At 36.5% G+C, this 18,138-nt stretch overlaps 2 protein-coding genes across 3 annotated transcripts in view; both read right to left on the bottom strand.

The window, feature by feature from the left end:
• znf704 (zinc finger protein 704) overlaps window positions 1-12,266 on the bottom strand; it is a 93,862-nt gene extending 81,596 nt beyond the window's left edge. Inside the window, exons 1-2 of one of the 2 annotated variants that reach the window (XM_073930927.1) lie at window positions 11,677-12,231; window positions 364-593 (exon numbers count right to left, since the gene is read on the bottom strand). In XM_073930927.1, the coding sequence (XP_073787028.1) occupies window positions 364-593; window positions 11,677-11,922 (476 nt within the window). In that variant the 5' untranslated portion in view covers window positions 11,923-12,231. 2 annotated transcript variants of the gene reach the window in all.
• hpca (hippocalcin) overlaps window positions 1-18,138 on the bottom strand; it is an 802,589-nt gene that overhangs the window by 102,017 nt on the left and 682,434 nt on the right. The gene's annotated exons all lie outside the window — the stretch shown is intronic.

Here is an 18,138-nt window from a genome sequence, read left to right on the forward strand (position 1 = left end):
ATGTATATAATGTACATTGTACATGTCAACAATGACAATAAAAGCCATTATATTATATTATATTCTATTCGTCTATAATAATAATACATAATATGCAAGTGAAAAATGTCAGGTAAATGTCAAAGTTCATGGATTCTGTGACGTCCGAAAATAAAACAACCAAAAAATACAATATAATTATGACTTTACTGAAAAATATATCCACAATTATAAAAGGTTGGATCAATCCATTTATGTAAAAACAATTATGAAATACTCTTTTTTTTATTCTCTGCATACAGCATCAAGGCAAAAATGAAGTAAACAACATCAATCATGCGTTTCCTACTGCACCTATAGGGGGCGCACATCCCACAGGCTTACCTGGCTTGTGGCACGTCGATGCTCGAAGACACAACCTTGCGTTTCTGTTCCAGCAGAGAAACGGAGCGGGTGTGATCCTTCTCTGTCTCCAGTGCCCGTCCTGTTCGCTTATGCTCCAGTACCCGCGGCTCCTCTGTACTCTCCGGGCTGAGGGACAGCGCCTCTCCTCTTTGCACACCCCCATTCTGGCCCTGCGTGAGCCCGTCCCGCTGGCCACCGTTACAGGTGCTCTGCAGAGGGAAACACGTTTGACTCTTAACTCTGTAAAGATCAGCCAATAGGCTACAGGCAAGGTCTGTTTTTATTTATGAACCTGTTCGTTTTGATATCGTGGCCTCTTTAAAAGGTGCTTTCTCAGGTAAATGTTAAGAAAACATTACAAATAAAGGCTGCACAATGTTGGAAAAATCTGACGTTGCAATATTTTATTTTGCTGGGAATCGATATATATTGCGATATGAATGTAGTTTTACCAGATGATTTGAATAGCTCTATGTGGGAAGATTTAATTCATTTACACCATGGGGTGTCCAAAGTCGGTCCTGGAGGGCCGGTGTCCAGCTGACTTTAGCTCCCACTTGCTTCAACACACCTGCCTGGAAGTTTCTAGTATAGAGCGTGATTAGCTTGTTCAGGTGTGTTTTAATAGGGTTGGAGCTAAACTCTCCACGACACTGGCCCTCCAGGACCGAGTGTGGACACCCCTGATCGAGACTGACTGTGATGATCATGTCTTCATCTGCATCAGCATATAATTTAATGAATTACAAGCATAAACTAGAACCTAAAGTTCGTTGACGAACTTTGATGTTGGCTTGAGAAAGCCAACGTGACTGCGCCGGGGACTCGAAGGCAGTTGGCAGGAAGCACAGCGGTTGAGAAGTGGTTGCTAGGCGGTTGCTAAGATGTTGCTAAGGCATTCCTAGGTAGTTGCTAGGGTGTTCTGAGTGGTTTCTAGGCTGTTGCTAGGGTCCACTGGACTGTTAATCGGAAGGCCTCATTTACATTTTTGATCAAATCGAGAGAGAGAGAGAGAGAGAGAACTGATTTGTTCAGGTTGTTTAATGCAGATCACTATAGTATAGTTAGTATTTATAGTATATATTATAATCTGAACAAAATTACATTATAATAAATATCATATGAAGAAAAATATTAAATTAAAATACTAATGAAACAATAGCACATACATTTAGTTAATTTGTCTTTTATTTAATCAGTCTTATCAGTTTTGCAGTTAATAAAGAGTACAGTCAATTTACAGTAATTTGCAGCGTTATATATATAGTTATATAGTTATATATACAGTTTACAGGAAGAAAATCGCATTAAATACAATATTAGGCCGTCTTCATCACGTGGTTAATTCTGACCAATGACGTTGTTCCACCCCACTGGCCACTAACACAATGTTATAATCGTAATATTTAATTGTCATCACCTGGGTGATTTTATTTATTTTTTTGGTACAGCATAGGCCAAAAGCTTGGCTTTCATTGTCATTATCACAAGTGAGGAGAAGGTTTTTTTGCGGTACAGAATATTCTGTTTTGAAAGAAATATCTGAAGTAAACTTATGTTTTTGCCAACATAAAAGGGGGATAAAAAATAATCCTTATAACCCTAACCATAAATGTGTGTGTGTGTGTATGTATATATATATATATATATATATATATATATATATATATATATATATATATATATATAYACACACACACACACACACACACACACACACACACACACACACACACATATATATATATATATATATATATACACACACACACACACACACATATATATACATAGTTGAAGTCAGAATTATTAACCCCCAGTTGATTTTTTTTCCCTTTTTTAAATATTTCCCAAATGGTGTTTAACAGAGCAAGGAAATTTTCACTGTATGTCTGATAATATTTTTTCTTCTTGAGAAAGTCTTATTTGTTTTATTTCGGCTAGAATAAAAGCAGTTATTAATTATTTTTTTGCTGAAACAATCTTCCCTCCATTAAACAGAAATTGGGGAAAAAATAAACAGGGGAGCTAATAATTCTGACATCAACTGTATGAATATATATATATACAGGGCTCGAAATTAACTTTTTTACTTGGTAGCACCGGTGCTCCCAACTTCAAATATTCAGGGGCACCAAAATAAATTTAGGAGCACCAGAAAAAATTTAGGAGCTCCCACCAAAAATGAATGAGCACTGCTGCAAATTGCTTTTTAAGGGATTTATTGTATTTTAAAACAACATCAATAGGACTGACAAAAACCAGAAACAACTATCTAACTAATGCTGCGAAGACATTGATATTTGTGTGCAATAATTCTAAAATGAATGTCTAATAATTATAGAATATTAGTGATGATGAAAATGACAATAATAGTAATGATTTCCATTTCTCATTATGATACTGCCTTGAATGTGCATGAATGTAGGTTATCTGCTATAAAAAGTCTGTTACTTTATGAAAAATAATTGTATAGTTTGCATCAAACAAAAATGAAGCATTGCAGTAAGAAATATTGATTTTGTACTGCTGTTTTTATATGCATGTCAATTTAATAAATAATATTTCTGCTACAAAACAAACAAAAGATTATAATAAATCATTCAATTCAATGATGAAAGCTGCAAAGCAGTCATCAGTAAATAAATAAAAAAATAATATACACCTCAAAAAAGAATAGACAAAAGAAAGAAAGTAAAGTCTCACTTCTATCACTCTTTAAAAGTTTTGGTTTCAGTTTGTGTCAATTTAAAGGTTCAGTCTGAGATGATCTTCATTTTTCTGTGTTTGTGGAAAAGCTGGCGAGTCAGCCGACCCAATTTATGAGCAGGCAGAGCAGGATTCTTGCACTAACCATCGGCGCAATACTGGTCTTTGTTATGAGCCGCAGTTTCAGTGATCTCAGCTGGTGGATCATTATTCACCACGTGACGTGTCACGATCTCTCTCATCTACACCTCAATTTTAGGTGGGGTTTGCAAACCTGGGTGCTTTAAGTTTTTACTCTTCAGCCGTTTGCATTTCCCGTGGTCATAAAAGCTCCTTCCCTGTCATCTGACAGCGGAATACCTTGAGTGATTGACAGCTAATATGAACCAATATAGCGGCAGGGAAGAGCGATTCAGCACGTTTTTACAAAAAATCAAAACAGGTCGCACTACAACCATCTGCAGTCGCACTAATGCGCCCAAATATGTTATGAGGTCGCATAGATTAATTTTCAGGCGCATATGCGACCAAAATGGTCGCAATTTCAGCTTCAAATGTTGTAACAAGCACGTCTGAAATGAGCCCGAATTTCTGTAGATTCAAAACAGTCAACACGGATATCCCCGCCTCTTAAAGGGCCAGTACTAAATTACAAAGGGCTCAAAAATAGTCTTCTGGCGCCATCTTGTGGACACTCTGACACGCTTTGAGTCTGAATTTTACAAATTTAATATAAAAAAAATATTTATAGGAAAACTGTTATTTATAATTACACCAAATAAATATGACACTTATCAGTAATTTCAAACACATCTTTTGGCCAAATTTGAGGATTGTATACTTTTTTATATGCCCCAAATACTCGATACAATTTTTTAATAAAAAAATTTTTAATTCAAAAACTACAAATCTTATCGGCATGAGGACATACAGCAACCATCTCATGAGCAGAAGGCAGCTTTTGACCAAATTTGGGGCTTGTAGCATCTAAGTCCTGGGAGGAGAAGCGATTGCTTTTTTTAGGTCAGAAGCCGGAATAATAATAAGAATAATAATAAGAATAAGTTTAAGTAGCATTACAGTATGTTGGCTTTCTCAAGCCAACATAATAAATAAGACAGAGCAAAAATAAAAATGCTGGAGTTTGAAATGCGTTGCTAGAGGAATAAGAAGAGGTCATACATATTGATGTAAAATAGTTGTTTTTATTTATTTTTTGTATTATCTAAGTATAAAGTTAAAATACAATAAAGATATAAATAAATAAATAAATAAATAAAAAATGTTTTTTGGGGAGTATAACAAAATTCAAGTACAGAAATAGAGAAATCAAACGTAAAATAACATGGTCCTCATCATTGTACAAGTCAGTTTTTAAATAATATTTAATCTATCTTTTAATCTGTAATAAACGATCTAATTCTGGCTATTGTGGATGCACACATTGCGATATGGATGCTCAAACAATATATTGTTCAGCCCTATTCCAAATACACTTTTAAATTAGGGGTGGGAATCACGGTAATTTACGATTCAATATTATCACGATATTTTGCCCCCGATATTGATATATCACGATATCCGTGATTCAGGGATAGAATCACTAGAAAACCATCCATTTATCACGGTTCTTGTAAATGAAGAGAAAAAATGCATTAAAGTTATAAGATGTATTGCTTTTATTAGCGGATCGTTTTATAGATCTGCAACAATGTAAAAAAAAAGCTTAAAAATGACTGAAATGCTCACATCTCGAAGTCAGTCATAGCAGCAGCAACTTAATTTTGTGGAAAATACATTTAAGAAAAAACTGTCAAAACAAACAGTTGCAGTTAAACAATTAAACTTTTAAACATTTAGTTAAATATCAATACTTGGCGCCAGAGTATCGATAATATATTGCGGCCGGAAATATCACGATAAATCGGTCTATCTGTCTCACCCCTATTTTGGACTAATTCCATGCAAATGTCAACCTTGCGATGAAAAAGTATTTACCAAAATATCGAAACTAGGGCTGGGCGATTTGGCCCAAAATAGATTGAACATTTTAACTTGATTACAATTAATAAACGATTCTTTTATTTATTTATTTATTTATTTTTATTTTTTTAATAGTTCCTTGACAAGTTTAGTAAATATGCTCACATATTACAAGTGAGAGATTGTTGATTATTTATTTATTGATTGATTATGTAGGATAATTTATTGAACACCAACGCTGAACACTTAAATTAAAACACACATTGCCTAAAATGAAATGTCACTTCTTTCTTATAAAAAAAAAAAGTATAAAAATCAGATACGTATATTTGAGAGTGTTCAAGTTGTGCACGAACAGAGGAAATCGGCACATGAACAAAGTGATTCACATACTCGTATTACATAAATGCACTCTTTTTTTAATTAAAATAACGCCATAGAGATCAGATGTGGCTGCAGAGTGCAGAACATTTTTTAGTTCAGTGAAGTGACGTAACAGAGAAAGTAATTAAAAAAAATCAACCTGGAAAAATTACATCGATTATAGCTTCTGAATGACAATGTCAATTCGTTTTTGATTAATCGCCCAGCCCTAAGCAAAACCTTTTTTAAGTTTTTTTGTGAAGTCTTGTATTTTACAGTACGATAAAAATACCTAAAAATCTCTCTGCCAGCATTTTTGAACAATTATATATGATTTAGCAAAGTCACAAAAGTGGTAATTTAACCACTTTTCACTGCCACATCCATAACGAAGCTTCTCCCTCATAACTACAAAAATGTCAATAAATTTAAATCAATTATTTTTGGCTATTGAGAGCCACCTCTTATCCTTTTGATTAGCATTGTTTCTTTTTGGTTGTGCATTTTAATTCCTACAAAGTATGTTGTAAACTTAAAGACTTTTCTGGTTACATCCACAACCCATGTTTATTTTCCTCATTTCAAATCTTAAAAATGTGTACAGATTGATATTTTTCTGATCCCATAACTCTGTGGTTAGTTGTTTTGGAAAACATAAACAGATGTGTGAATATAATGTTAACATATACTTTCTATGTGAATTTATGTTTGGAGTTTATACACACATCAACTGTCACATCCATAACCGCCAATTTGTCACACCTAATCAATTTGTGTCTGTAGAGTTCACTTACAATACATATTTTTAAAATCTGTTTCCTCCAAACGAGCCATAAATCTCCACTTACAGTACATACGACAAACTTCAACTCCAGTCAATGATGCCTCATTTACAACTACAGGGGCTGTTAATGCTAAAGACCCCTACTGTGAGCCTTGTTTGCTTGCAATCACGGAGCATTACGCTGTATTTAAGCTGTGGGCAATTAACGCATCGGTCAATACAAACACCTTAACAATGCTCAGGATGAAGAAATCCTATTTGCTGATCTGCAGGCGTGTTTGTTTAGCAGATCTGCGCTGCTGACAAAAGAAAAATAAATCCCCCTCGTTCTGCCATTTCCCCCTTAGCACAACAAGCCACCATCCGTGACCACACTAATGCAAAGACGAGCAGCTTTTTCCTCTCGCACGTCTCATCTGCACAGCAGCAATAGACTCTGTGCAATTGCACTGTGACTAAAGCTGCGGTGCACTAAACCTCACGCTACGGAGAGGGCAAACAGGGGCCAAGACGACGCACATCACCGCATACACTAGCGGAGAGCATGATCTAACAGTGCAATTCAGATCATTATCTTACCGTAACGCGATTAGCTCGACTGAGAGAGAGTAAACGCTGAGCTTTGAGTGTCTGGGAGTTTACGGACTATAATGGAGTTAAACATAAAATGGATGGATTACCTGCCTCATTGCTGATCCAGGTTGATAAGGGCTGAAAACGCTATTACAAAACATTAAAGCTGATGACTAGTATGAGCGAGGTTATTTTAACAATTTCTCTATAGAATAAATACAATTTTTTATCTTTAACTGTCATCATAAGCTCAACGTCATGTCTTTAGAAATCTTTATTTATTTATTTTTTGGTTGAACACAAAAAGAGATATTTTGAAGAATGTACTGGCTGCTCTTTTCCATACAATGGCAGTGATTTAGAAGTGGGCCTCCTAATTATTTATAAAAAGATATACAAGCACCAACAAGGTCTATATATAATGGTTTATGTAAAAGGTTTAAAACTTGTAAATGCTATGGACACCAAAATATGAAATATCAGCCTTACGCAAGGGAACAACATCCTAAAATGTAAAAGGTATTCTTGACTAAAGTTTACTACTCATTATAGCACTGCATTTATTTGCATTTATGTGTTTACATATTTATTCATTTGTTTTAATCAAACTGTTATTCATTAATTTAGTTATAATATGTAACTGAGGCTAGCAGGTAAACCTCACTCCTCTGACCTCAAAAGGTGCTCTAGTGACAGACACTAAAAGCCACAATCTTTAGTCACCTTGTTAGAGCAACCGACTTCCATGCAAAGAATTGTTGCTCAGTGAGAGTTGGTTTGCAATAGACTGGTGGGTTACATTTGGGGGCTCGTCCGGGATGGGGACCCACATCCAAAAATGTAAAAGGCATTCATGACTAAAGTTTACTACTCCTTATAGCACTGCATTTATTTGTTTACAAATTTATTCATTTGTTATAATCAAACTATTATTCATTTAATTTAGTTATAATATGTAACGAAGGCTACCTAGTGAAGTGCTATGCAGGTAAACCTCACTCCTCTGATCACAAAAGATGCTCTAGCGACAGACACTAGAAGCCATGGTCTTTAGTCTTCTTATTAGAGCAACCGACTTTCATACAAAGAATCGTCGGTACGATTCCAGCTCAGCGCGAGTTGGGTGGAAGCACTGGTAGGTTACCCTTGGGGCTCGTCCAAGATAAGAGTGAGGTTTAGGGGGGTGAGTGTAATGGAGGCCAGCTAGCGTGGGTTACATGCATTAAGACCAGTGGGTTACATACATATAGTATATTGCTGTATATTTGATGCGTTAATTCACAAACATAATATTTACAAACATATTATTTATCATTTTAGCAAAAATATAAACATAATTGTGATATCTAGAAGCCGTAGTCTTTAGTCTGCTTGTTAGAGCAACCAATTTCCATGCAAACAAAAACCGTCTGTCGATCCCAGCTCAGCATGAGTTGGTTGCAGTAGGACCAGTGGGTTAAATTTGGGGGCTCGTCCGGGATGGGAGTGAGGTTTATGGAGATGAGTGTAATGGAGGTCAGCTAGCGCGGGTTGAGTGCAGTAGGACGGGTGGGTTACATATATAGACTACTGCTGTATATTTGATGTCTTAATTCACAAATATAATATGATTTTTTTTTCATTTTTGTGTGTTATTTATCATTTTAGCAAAAATAAAAACTAATATAGTAATAACTATTAAAAACTAATAAAAACTATATTGTGATATCTGGCCTTTTTAGCATTTATCAGCCATAGTTTTAAAATGAGTTTATATTTACCAGAATATTATTACTGCTTTATTTTTATGAAAACCAGACTGAAAATGTCAGAAGTTTTTTTTTCTCTTTTGGTTGATCTTTTCCTTTAAAGCAATCAGGGCAGGAATAATACCATTCCACATATGAGATGAATGCCAGGCTTTGGCGTGTTTTCAAGAGATGAACAGATTTGTTAAAGCGGTACCATGTTGTGCAAGACCTTCAAGCGTCAAATCAAAAATGCACAGCTGACATGTTCAAATTTAAATTTCACACACTATTAAGTTCTGTCTTTCTCTTTCAAGACACAAACACACACCCTTGGCTTGGTGCACTCGTGTTTTTTTTTAACTGGTCACAGCTTTTTCTACCTCATGTGGAGCAAAGACTCCAAAATCTGATCAAATATGGGTCACAATTCATGTGCCAGTCAAAATATTCAAATGAGATCTTGTTTTTGTTAAAGATTTAAACCAATTTAAACAGATCTTGACTGATCTAATACAAAACAAAATAATTAGATTTGAGACCAGAATGCACACAGATGAGCACTTCAAATTTAATTATCTAATTATTTAAATATTTTGAATATTCACAATGAAATCAAGCACACGTGTTAGATGCTACATTAAATATTTATGATATCTACTGCCAAAAAACTGTGATGGTTTTCTATAACTACTTATCTACATCTGTAACTGGCTAGCATCCATGATGACCAAATTTTCATGCAAATTAATTACAACAGCAACAAAAGCCTTGGTGCATGAAGAGTTAAGACTGTTAGACGGTCTGTGTGAGTTGATTAAATTTTGATATTAAGCAGTGGAAACAACATGGGAACAAAAACAATCCAGCCCGCCTTTGTCTGGAAATGCCACACTGTAATACACTTAAAGTGAAGCCCCCTCCCCTTACTATGCAAGTCAACAAGTGGCATTCCCCCAAACCGAATGGCACTCGTTTGGGAATCCAGGCGCCTTGCCAAAGCCCCAGATTCTACGAGCATGACCCTCTGTAGTGCTGCGTTTTGCTGCCGTTATGGAGCAGCTGCTCCGGGACCATTAGCCTCCACCCTATCCCTCCGTGCTCACATTGCTTACATCTTAACTCCCCCCCATCACTTTATTTCTCCAGAGTGTACGTCAGCATGTGTTGTATATAACAGTTGCTCGAGTTACATTACAAAAGCATAATTATTGCTTCTGATTACATATTCAGCCTGACTGGGGTGCAGATGTAGTACATGACAACAACACTGCGGCGTTGCACTTGCCAAAAACAAGCATCCCATTTTTACAAATACTTAAAATCAATAGAATGTGCATGTAGATTTTGTTATTTACTATCATTTGTTATAATTATTTTCTATTTCAAATCAATTCAGATGTCATGAAAGCAAGTCTTACAGCTCTGAAATGGAACCGTTCTTGTCGTTTTGACCCTCTTTGTTTTGATATGGCACCTCAGGCTGTATAACTTGATGACTGCAATTAGGTCATTATATTGCAAAAAAAAAAAACCTTTGTGTTTCACAATTACGTGCAAGCAGCAACCCACTCAGCCAACTGTGTAATCACAATGAGCTCAGTGAATAAACTGAGCTCGATCTAAAGCATTAAACGATATTTACTGAAACACGATAACTGTAAAAGCCCTGCATGTCGAAAACACTGAGATCAGAGAAGAGCCGGTTTGCAGAGAGACGGAGGCTGCTGTACGCGAGCGCGCGCTCAAGCTTCTCCTGCGCGTGATGCTGCAGAGCTGTTTGTTTTCCACTGTTATCCACCCACTAAAGTCAGATAATCAGCGGCTTAGACGGGCCCTACATGGCTACAGACGGCCTTAAATTCAACAAACCATTATTTTACGACAATCATTATAAATATAGTATATTTGCAAAACTTGTCCATTTGGTCAGATTGAATATGAGAGTTAATTTGCTGTTTACTCTGTATTCCACACCGCATTTAAACCTTTCTGATGTGCTGTGTTGTATTCACTTGGCTGAATGAAATGAACACAGCACGAGATGTACGAATTGTGAACAAACGACTCTTATGAACAGGCTCTTTTTAACGAACAGGTCTAAAAGATTCATGAAATAGAAGCGCAGGGCTCGTCGGTGAGCGAATCGTTTACAGACAACACTGTTCTTGCGAGTCATCTTTCTATTAGGCTATGTCCGATTGAAACAAACTGATCACTTTTTGTAGACTTCAGTCATTAGAATTGAGCCGAATGTTTTTTATTTTATTTTTATTACTACATGTAAAATAAGATATAAGTCTACATAAGTGAGTTCAATAGATTAAAAATAGCCTAAATGATTGACTACAAGTTAATCGGTCATGAAAATGACAAAAAGCATAACGTTTAAATTGTTTTAGCCAGTTAAACTCACCAAATCAGTATTTTTTAAAGCCTTTACCACATAGTGACTGCACTCAAAAAATAAGTCTGCTATTTGTTCAAACTTCTTTTTTAAAATGAGTTGAAACAACACAATTCTTGTTTTTTTTGGACAACTTAATTGTTTTATGTTCAATCTACTTAAATTTGTAAAAACTCATAAGCTAACTTAGTTCCTTTAAGTTGTCCCAACACAAATCAATTACGTGGAACCCAGTATTTTTTACAGTGCATGTCAACTATAAGATACATGCAATTCATATAGATAAGCTGTTCTTTGCAAGAGGCATTGATTCGGTTTTTAGAGTCATTCATTCATTTTCTTTTCGGCTTAGTTCCTTTATTGATCAGGGGTCGCCACGGCGGAATGAACTGCCAGTTTTTAGATTTGATCCAATTTTATTACAACGGATCAAAACTGTCGGAGTTCAACAAATTGAGAGCATGGACACTGGTTCTATAATTTGGTAACTAAAAAGTAATTTGGCAGCTAAATGTTTAATTTAGAGAGCCAACGACTCCTTAATCATTTTAGTGCGGAGCTCTTGCCTCAGCATAATGAGGCTATACTGCAATATCTGCTCTCTCACTTTCAAATGAAAATGATTTGGACTATCAAACAAGTAATATCTCAATGCAATGTAAACAATACTGTGTGCGACAAGGTGCACACAACAACAACAACAACAACAACAACAAGCTCAGCTGACCACACACACACACACACACCTTCAGGCTCGACTTCAGCGGCGCCTTCGCAGTCATCTGTGCAATCTCTTCCTCTGAATATTCTTTCACGCTCCCGTCTTGCATGAGCACGGTGTACACGTTGCGCCGATGGCCGGTTGAAGCATCCCTGTTGTCTTGTTTGACAGCCTGGATGACTCCCGTGAGCGGAGCCGCGTCCCCTGTTAAACCCGGCGCGCACACGCGGCTTCCAATGACCGAGCGCTTCACCAGCCGCCGCGTATGCATAGTTGATATATCAATCAAATGCGTAAATCTAATGACTTCGATCGTTGCACAAGAACGTGCCTTTTAAAAGCAAAAAATATCACGCTGACAAAACCCGAACATACCGACCGTCATCATGGGCCGAACATGCAAAAAATACGACAACATTACCACATATCTGGACCGCATCCACATAATTCACCGGCGTTTGCGCGCATGTTCGGAACACGAGACCGGCGAACGGTTACGACATGCAAATGAGCTACGCTTGATAACCTCTTCGTCCGTCTGACCGTACGACCGACCGGCAACCGATATCTTTCTTCTGTCGACCTGTTTGTTTTGCTTGCCGTTCCCTTAAAGCTGATGGACTGTGGTAAAACGCGGAGCGGATCAGCAGTTTTGGATTGATAAACACTGTGTGTTTTTCACAATACACAGCACGGGCATTTATGTAACAACAAACAACCTGAAAATGGACGACTGGAGAACTAACTTATACTAATGCATCAAATAGCATCTCCAGTGTCGATAGTGTTGATTTAATAGCTGGTTTTAAAGTCAGATCACAGTAAATCCTGTTCCACGAGAGAACGGCTCCATTCCGTATAATCCATTCGTGTTTTCAAGAGCCATTGGCCGTACCGGCGGAATGTCGCCTGTAAACATGTGCGCTCGCGCAGCCAGTGTGCGTTCTGATTGGCTGACGGCACACACGCCTCCACTCGCTCGCGCTCTCTTTCATCTGCAGTTTCCCTCCAAACACAAGCAACGGGCTCTGCGATTTATACAATGACGTAAGGATGGGGAGAGGATAGTCTTTGAGTAGGTATTATGTAGGTAGGTCAGTGCTCATAACATTAATGACAGTGATGATGATGATTATGATAGTATACCGTCAAAACCGAGTGTGTGACCCGGCGAGAATGATTGACAGGCGGCAGGGATTCCCGTGGGTCCTCTGGGGTGACGAGATCTGTCTTTGATTTAATAAACTGTTTAAGTAAAACCACATAGCAAATAGAGAAACTTGGCTGACCATAATACAAACAGTTAAAGCTTTATATTTGTTATATTGAAGGTGGTTGTGTTTGTTAATGTTGACCTCTTAAAGGGATATCACATAAAAATGTTATTAGTCATTGTTCTACCTGCATAGTAATGTTTATTTCTATATTTCAATGTAAATGATGACAGAATTGGTGGATGAACTGTACTTTTTAACTTGCTATTAAATTTATGAGATTTATACGTCACCTGAAAGCTGAGTAAATAATATATATGTTTTTTTGGGGATAGGAAAATTGTGACCAAGTACAACTACATTTATTTAAAAATCTGGAATTTAAGATTTCAAACTAAAAATCTAAATTTTGAGAAAATTGCCTTTAAAGTTGTCCCAATTAAGTTATTAGCAAAGCATAAATTAGATATAAAATAATAATATATCAAATAATTTAATATATGTTAAAGGAGGAAATTTACAAAATGTTGTCATGGGACATAATCTCATAATAATATATATTTTATACTATATGCTATTTTAATATAATAGTATATAATATAATATTTTATATTATATACTTTTTGCATAAAATAAGTAATTTTGACCCAGACAAAGTATTGTTGGTTTTTCTATCTTAAGTCTGGTTTTGTGGCCTAGGGTTAGGGCAGTGCGATTTTGGAAAATCTGACATTGCAATATTTTGTTTTTATATGGGCGTCACAGTGATGCAGTAGGTAGCACGATCGCCTCACAGCAAAAAGGTCGCTGGTTCAAGCCTCGGCTGGGTCAGTTTGCATTTCTGTGTGGAGTTTGCATGTTCTCCCCATGTTAGAACAAATCTGTATATATAACTCAACATCCAGATTTTATTTTTTTTTAACTGACTGCATCTCTGTTTAATGTTTTTCGTATTTCTTTTTTTCCATATTTGTTTTGTGTTGTCACTTTATGTACACTGGAAGCTGCAAAACAAATTCTTTGTGTGTGTGAAGCAAACTTGGCAATAAAACTGATTCTGATTCTGGTGTTGGCGTGGGTTTCCTTCAGGTGCTCCAGTTACCCCCACAGTCCAAAGACATGAGCTAAAGGTGAGTTGGGCTAGCTAAATTGTCCGTAGTGTATGTGTGTGAATGAGTGTGTATGGGTGTTTCCCAGGGTTGCTGCTAGAAGGGCATCCATTGCGTAAAAACATGTGCTAGATAAGTTGGCGGTTCATTCTAAAGCTGAAGAAAAATGAATGAATAAATGAATGGATGAATGAATTAATAAATCAATGAATAAATGAATGGATAATGCGATATGTGTATAATTTCACCAGATTTCGACTAATTCATTTATTTAGATAGATTGGAATGATCAAGTCTTTTTCTATGCAGTCCGTTTGCAAAAATCATTAATTACAGTATAATAGCAGCACAATCAAACATAAAATATCATGGTCATTGTAAAAATTATTTTAAAATAATAATATCATTAATCTTTATTAAATAATCTAAGCCTGTGTTGTGACTATTGCTGATACACACATTGTGATATTGGTGCAGGAACAATATATTGTGCAGCCCTACCTAGGGTCATAAATGATAAGTCATAAATGAATATCGTAATTTGATCAGTGAAACATGTAGGCTGCACCTGAAATCCCTGTCAGTAGGTACCATATTTGAAACAGAACTTTACAATATATTACTTCTGGTATCGCTACCATTCACTCTCCTGTGGCTCCTGTTCCCTAGATGCGGATTTCTCAAGAATACATGTAATCTGGGTACTTTTCAAATTATTTTTATGAATAATATAAATACGGATCTGCTAATTGTATCACATATGCTTTTTTTTTTTTTTTTTTTTTTGGTTAACTGTCATAGGGAAGTGTGAATATTCAATAATAGACCTTATCAAGCAGACATCAGGTACGGCCAAAAATGTTAAATGACGAGTAATATCAGTGTAAAGCACTAAAACTAACAGCATCCTCACAGAGTTTACTGATAATAATAATACCTTACATTTATATAGCGCTTTTCTAGACACTCAAAGCGCTTTACACATTTTTGGAGAAAATCTCCTTAACCACCACCAGTATGCAGCATCCACCTGGATGATGCAACGACAGCCATATTGCACCAGACCGCAGACCACACACCAGCTGATTAGTGTAGAGAAGATTGATGAAGCCAATTATGATATGAGGATGGTTAGCCATGATGGACAGAGGCCAGTGCAGTGGGTAAATTTGGCCAGGATGGATAGTCTTTTTCGAAGGACATCCTCAGATTTTAACCTTGGGTCACATCAATATATTGGGGCGTTAGGACCCACACAGACAGCAAGTTGAGCTCTCCTTGCTGGCCTCCCTAACTTTTGGCAACAACCTAGCTTTCCCATGTGGTCTCCCATCCAGTTACTCACCAGGCGCAGCCATGCATAGCTTCAGTGGGGCCATGTGACCATGTTACGAAGAGCTAGCTGCCAGTATGAAATGTATTATGCTAAAAGTAACTGTATTGCCCAAAAAGGTGGCAACTGTTACCTACAGTACAACTACTTACAATCAAATTAGACTTGAGAAGAGTAAAACACCACTTCTATATTTTACCTTTCTCCCTTAAAATGTTTATTTTTTTATTTTATAAAAAAACTGCTTTTGTTCTTGCTGAAATAAATCAAATAAGACTTTCCCCAGAAGTAAAAATATTATCAGACATACTGTGAACATTTCTGTGCTCTGTTAAACATTATTTGCGAAATATTTAAATAAAAAAAAATCAAAGGGGGGCTAATAATTCTGACTTCAACTGTACATTAAAAAAATAACAACATATAAATAAAAAGCCATCATCCTTTCCATTTTTTCCCATTGGATTACGATACCTGGTGTTTGGATTAACCACACATTAATTTTCTGCCAACCTTTATGGCACTCTGAAACATTAAAAATCAGATTTGAGATTTGAGGTTAATAAAAAATTAAACAAATTAACAAATGACTATAAAACAATTATAGGGTTGTTTTTAGAGGGGGTTTCCCCCTTTTATTAGGATAGAACAGTGGAGGTTACAGACAGGAAAATATTGGGAGCAGAGATTCTATATGTCAGCGCACTTAACCACAAGGCTATTGGTGCTGACAAGACTTGTATTTTTTGAGGTGTCAGTATGCTTATGTTTATATAGGCCTATTGTTGTGTGTGCAAAATCTGTATATTTATAACCTTCTTCAAGAAAAATGGGGACCGCAAGTTATTCATTCATTCATTTTCTTTTTGGCTTAGTCTCCTTATTAATCTGGGTTCGCCAACGCGGAATGAACCGCCAACTTTTCCAGCATATGTTTTATGCAGCGGAAACGCTTCCAGCTGCAACCCATCACTGGGTTACATACACTCTCATTCACACACATACACTACTGAGAATTTAGCTTACCCAATTCACCTGTACCACATGTCTTTGGACTTGTGGGGGGAATCGAAGCACCAGAGGAAACCCACGGGGACACAGGGAGAACATGCAAACTCCACACAGGAACGCCAGCTGACCAATCTGAGGCTTAAACAAGTGACCTTCTTGCTATGATGCAAATGTGCTACAACTGTGCCACCCTGCTCCCGGCTGCGAGTTACTGACATTTTTATTTTGGGGTCGCATGGTAAAAAGTTTGAGAAGCCCTGGTTTAAGGAAAATGTTACTGTTGAATGTTTTAACTATCAATTGCAGTAATAACAGTACTAAAAGCAACATAATTCAAAAGGGAACATATTTTTGCAGTATCACAGTTATTTTAAATGTATTTTTTTTAGGGGTTTTCACCTTTATTGTGATAGATTTAGAGACAGGACAGTATGGGGACCAGAGATTGGGGAATTGTCGGCAAAGGACCTTGAGCTGGGAATTGAACTCAGGTCACCATGAACACCTCGGTACCATGTGTCGACGCACTAACCACAAGGCTATTGGGACCGACAGTATCACAGGTTTAATTCTACAATTTATATTGCATTTACTGACAACATTTCAGATGTAATCCTCTAATCTTGTGCATTATAAAGCTTCAAAGCTATAGTTCACCCCAAAATAAATATTTGCTGTTAATTTACTAACCATTATGTTGGTGGAGCTTGTTTCATCAGTATAACATTAAAGCAGATTTTATTTTTAGCTGAAACCTGATTGTTGCTAATTTATTAAATGCAAGTATAAATGTAAAACTCTTTAAGATTAAAAAAAAAACTAGGTATTGAAGCAAAATAATAGTCTCTAAGAAACTGAACATGAATAAAATCATTATTATCTAAGCATATGTTCCCAGCAGTCTAAAATATTGTTACATTACAATACAGTTTTAATTGTAGAATTTGTAGAGACTGCAGTTTTATAAAGTATTGAGGGACATTTTTACCTTTATGTCCAGTTAAACACAAACAAGTGCAGGTATATGCTGTGTGTGCCTTCAGTTTGAGTTCTGAATCGATTGTAGCATTGATCATTTTAAAGAGCCGCTCCTCCCGCATGGCCTCTCAATGTATAATATAATTACTGTGCGCTTGTGGGCATGAATCGCTTATAACAAACTGTCTATAAGAATAACCCCTTAAGGCATGGCATCTTTTAAGAAACAATTTATACCTATGAAGGGTAAAAAATCTATTAAATGCACCTGTTTGCCAGCGCTCACTTATGGAATACTTGCATTCAAAATGCACAATGCTCTGACCACAGATTCAATCAATAGTATGCTGTACAGTGAAATATGTTCTTTAAATCCCTTAATACCAGCACGCTGACATGATAATAAACCTGTCTTATGGCAGATTGTTTTTCTACACTTGAGAATTAAGTTTAGTAGGATGTATCGACAGATTAAATATCAACATTATATACTGCCTATTGGTGTATTACTTTGAATTCAGTGCGAGGCCATGTAAATATAGAATTCATTCATTCATTTTCCTTCAGCTTAATCCCTTATTTATCAGGGGTCGCTACCAGTGGAATGAAATACCAACTATTCTGGCATTTGTTTTAGCGGATGCCTTTCCAGCTACAACCCAGTACTGGGAAACACCCACACACTTTCACATTCACACTCATACAATATGAAAAATTTTGTTTACCCAGCTCACTTTCACTCACCGGCCACTTTATTGGGTTCACCTTACACGTACCAGGTTTAATCCCCTTTTGCCTTCAGAACTGCCTTAATCCCTCATGGCATAGATTCAACAAGGTAC

This window comes from Danio rerio, chromosome 19 (assembly GCF_049306965.1).
Source record: "Danio rerio strain Tuebingen ecotype United States chromosome 19, GRCz12tu, whole genome shotgun sequence".
Lineage (NCBI taxonomy): Eukaryota > Metazoa > Chordata > Actinopteri > Cypriniformes > Danionidae > Danio > Danio rerio.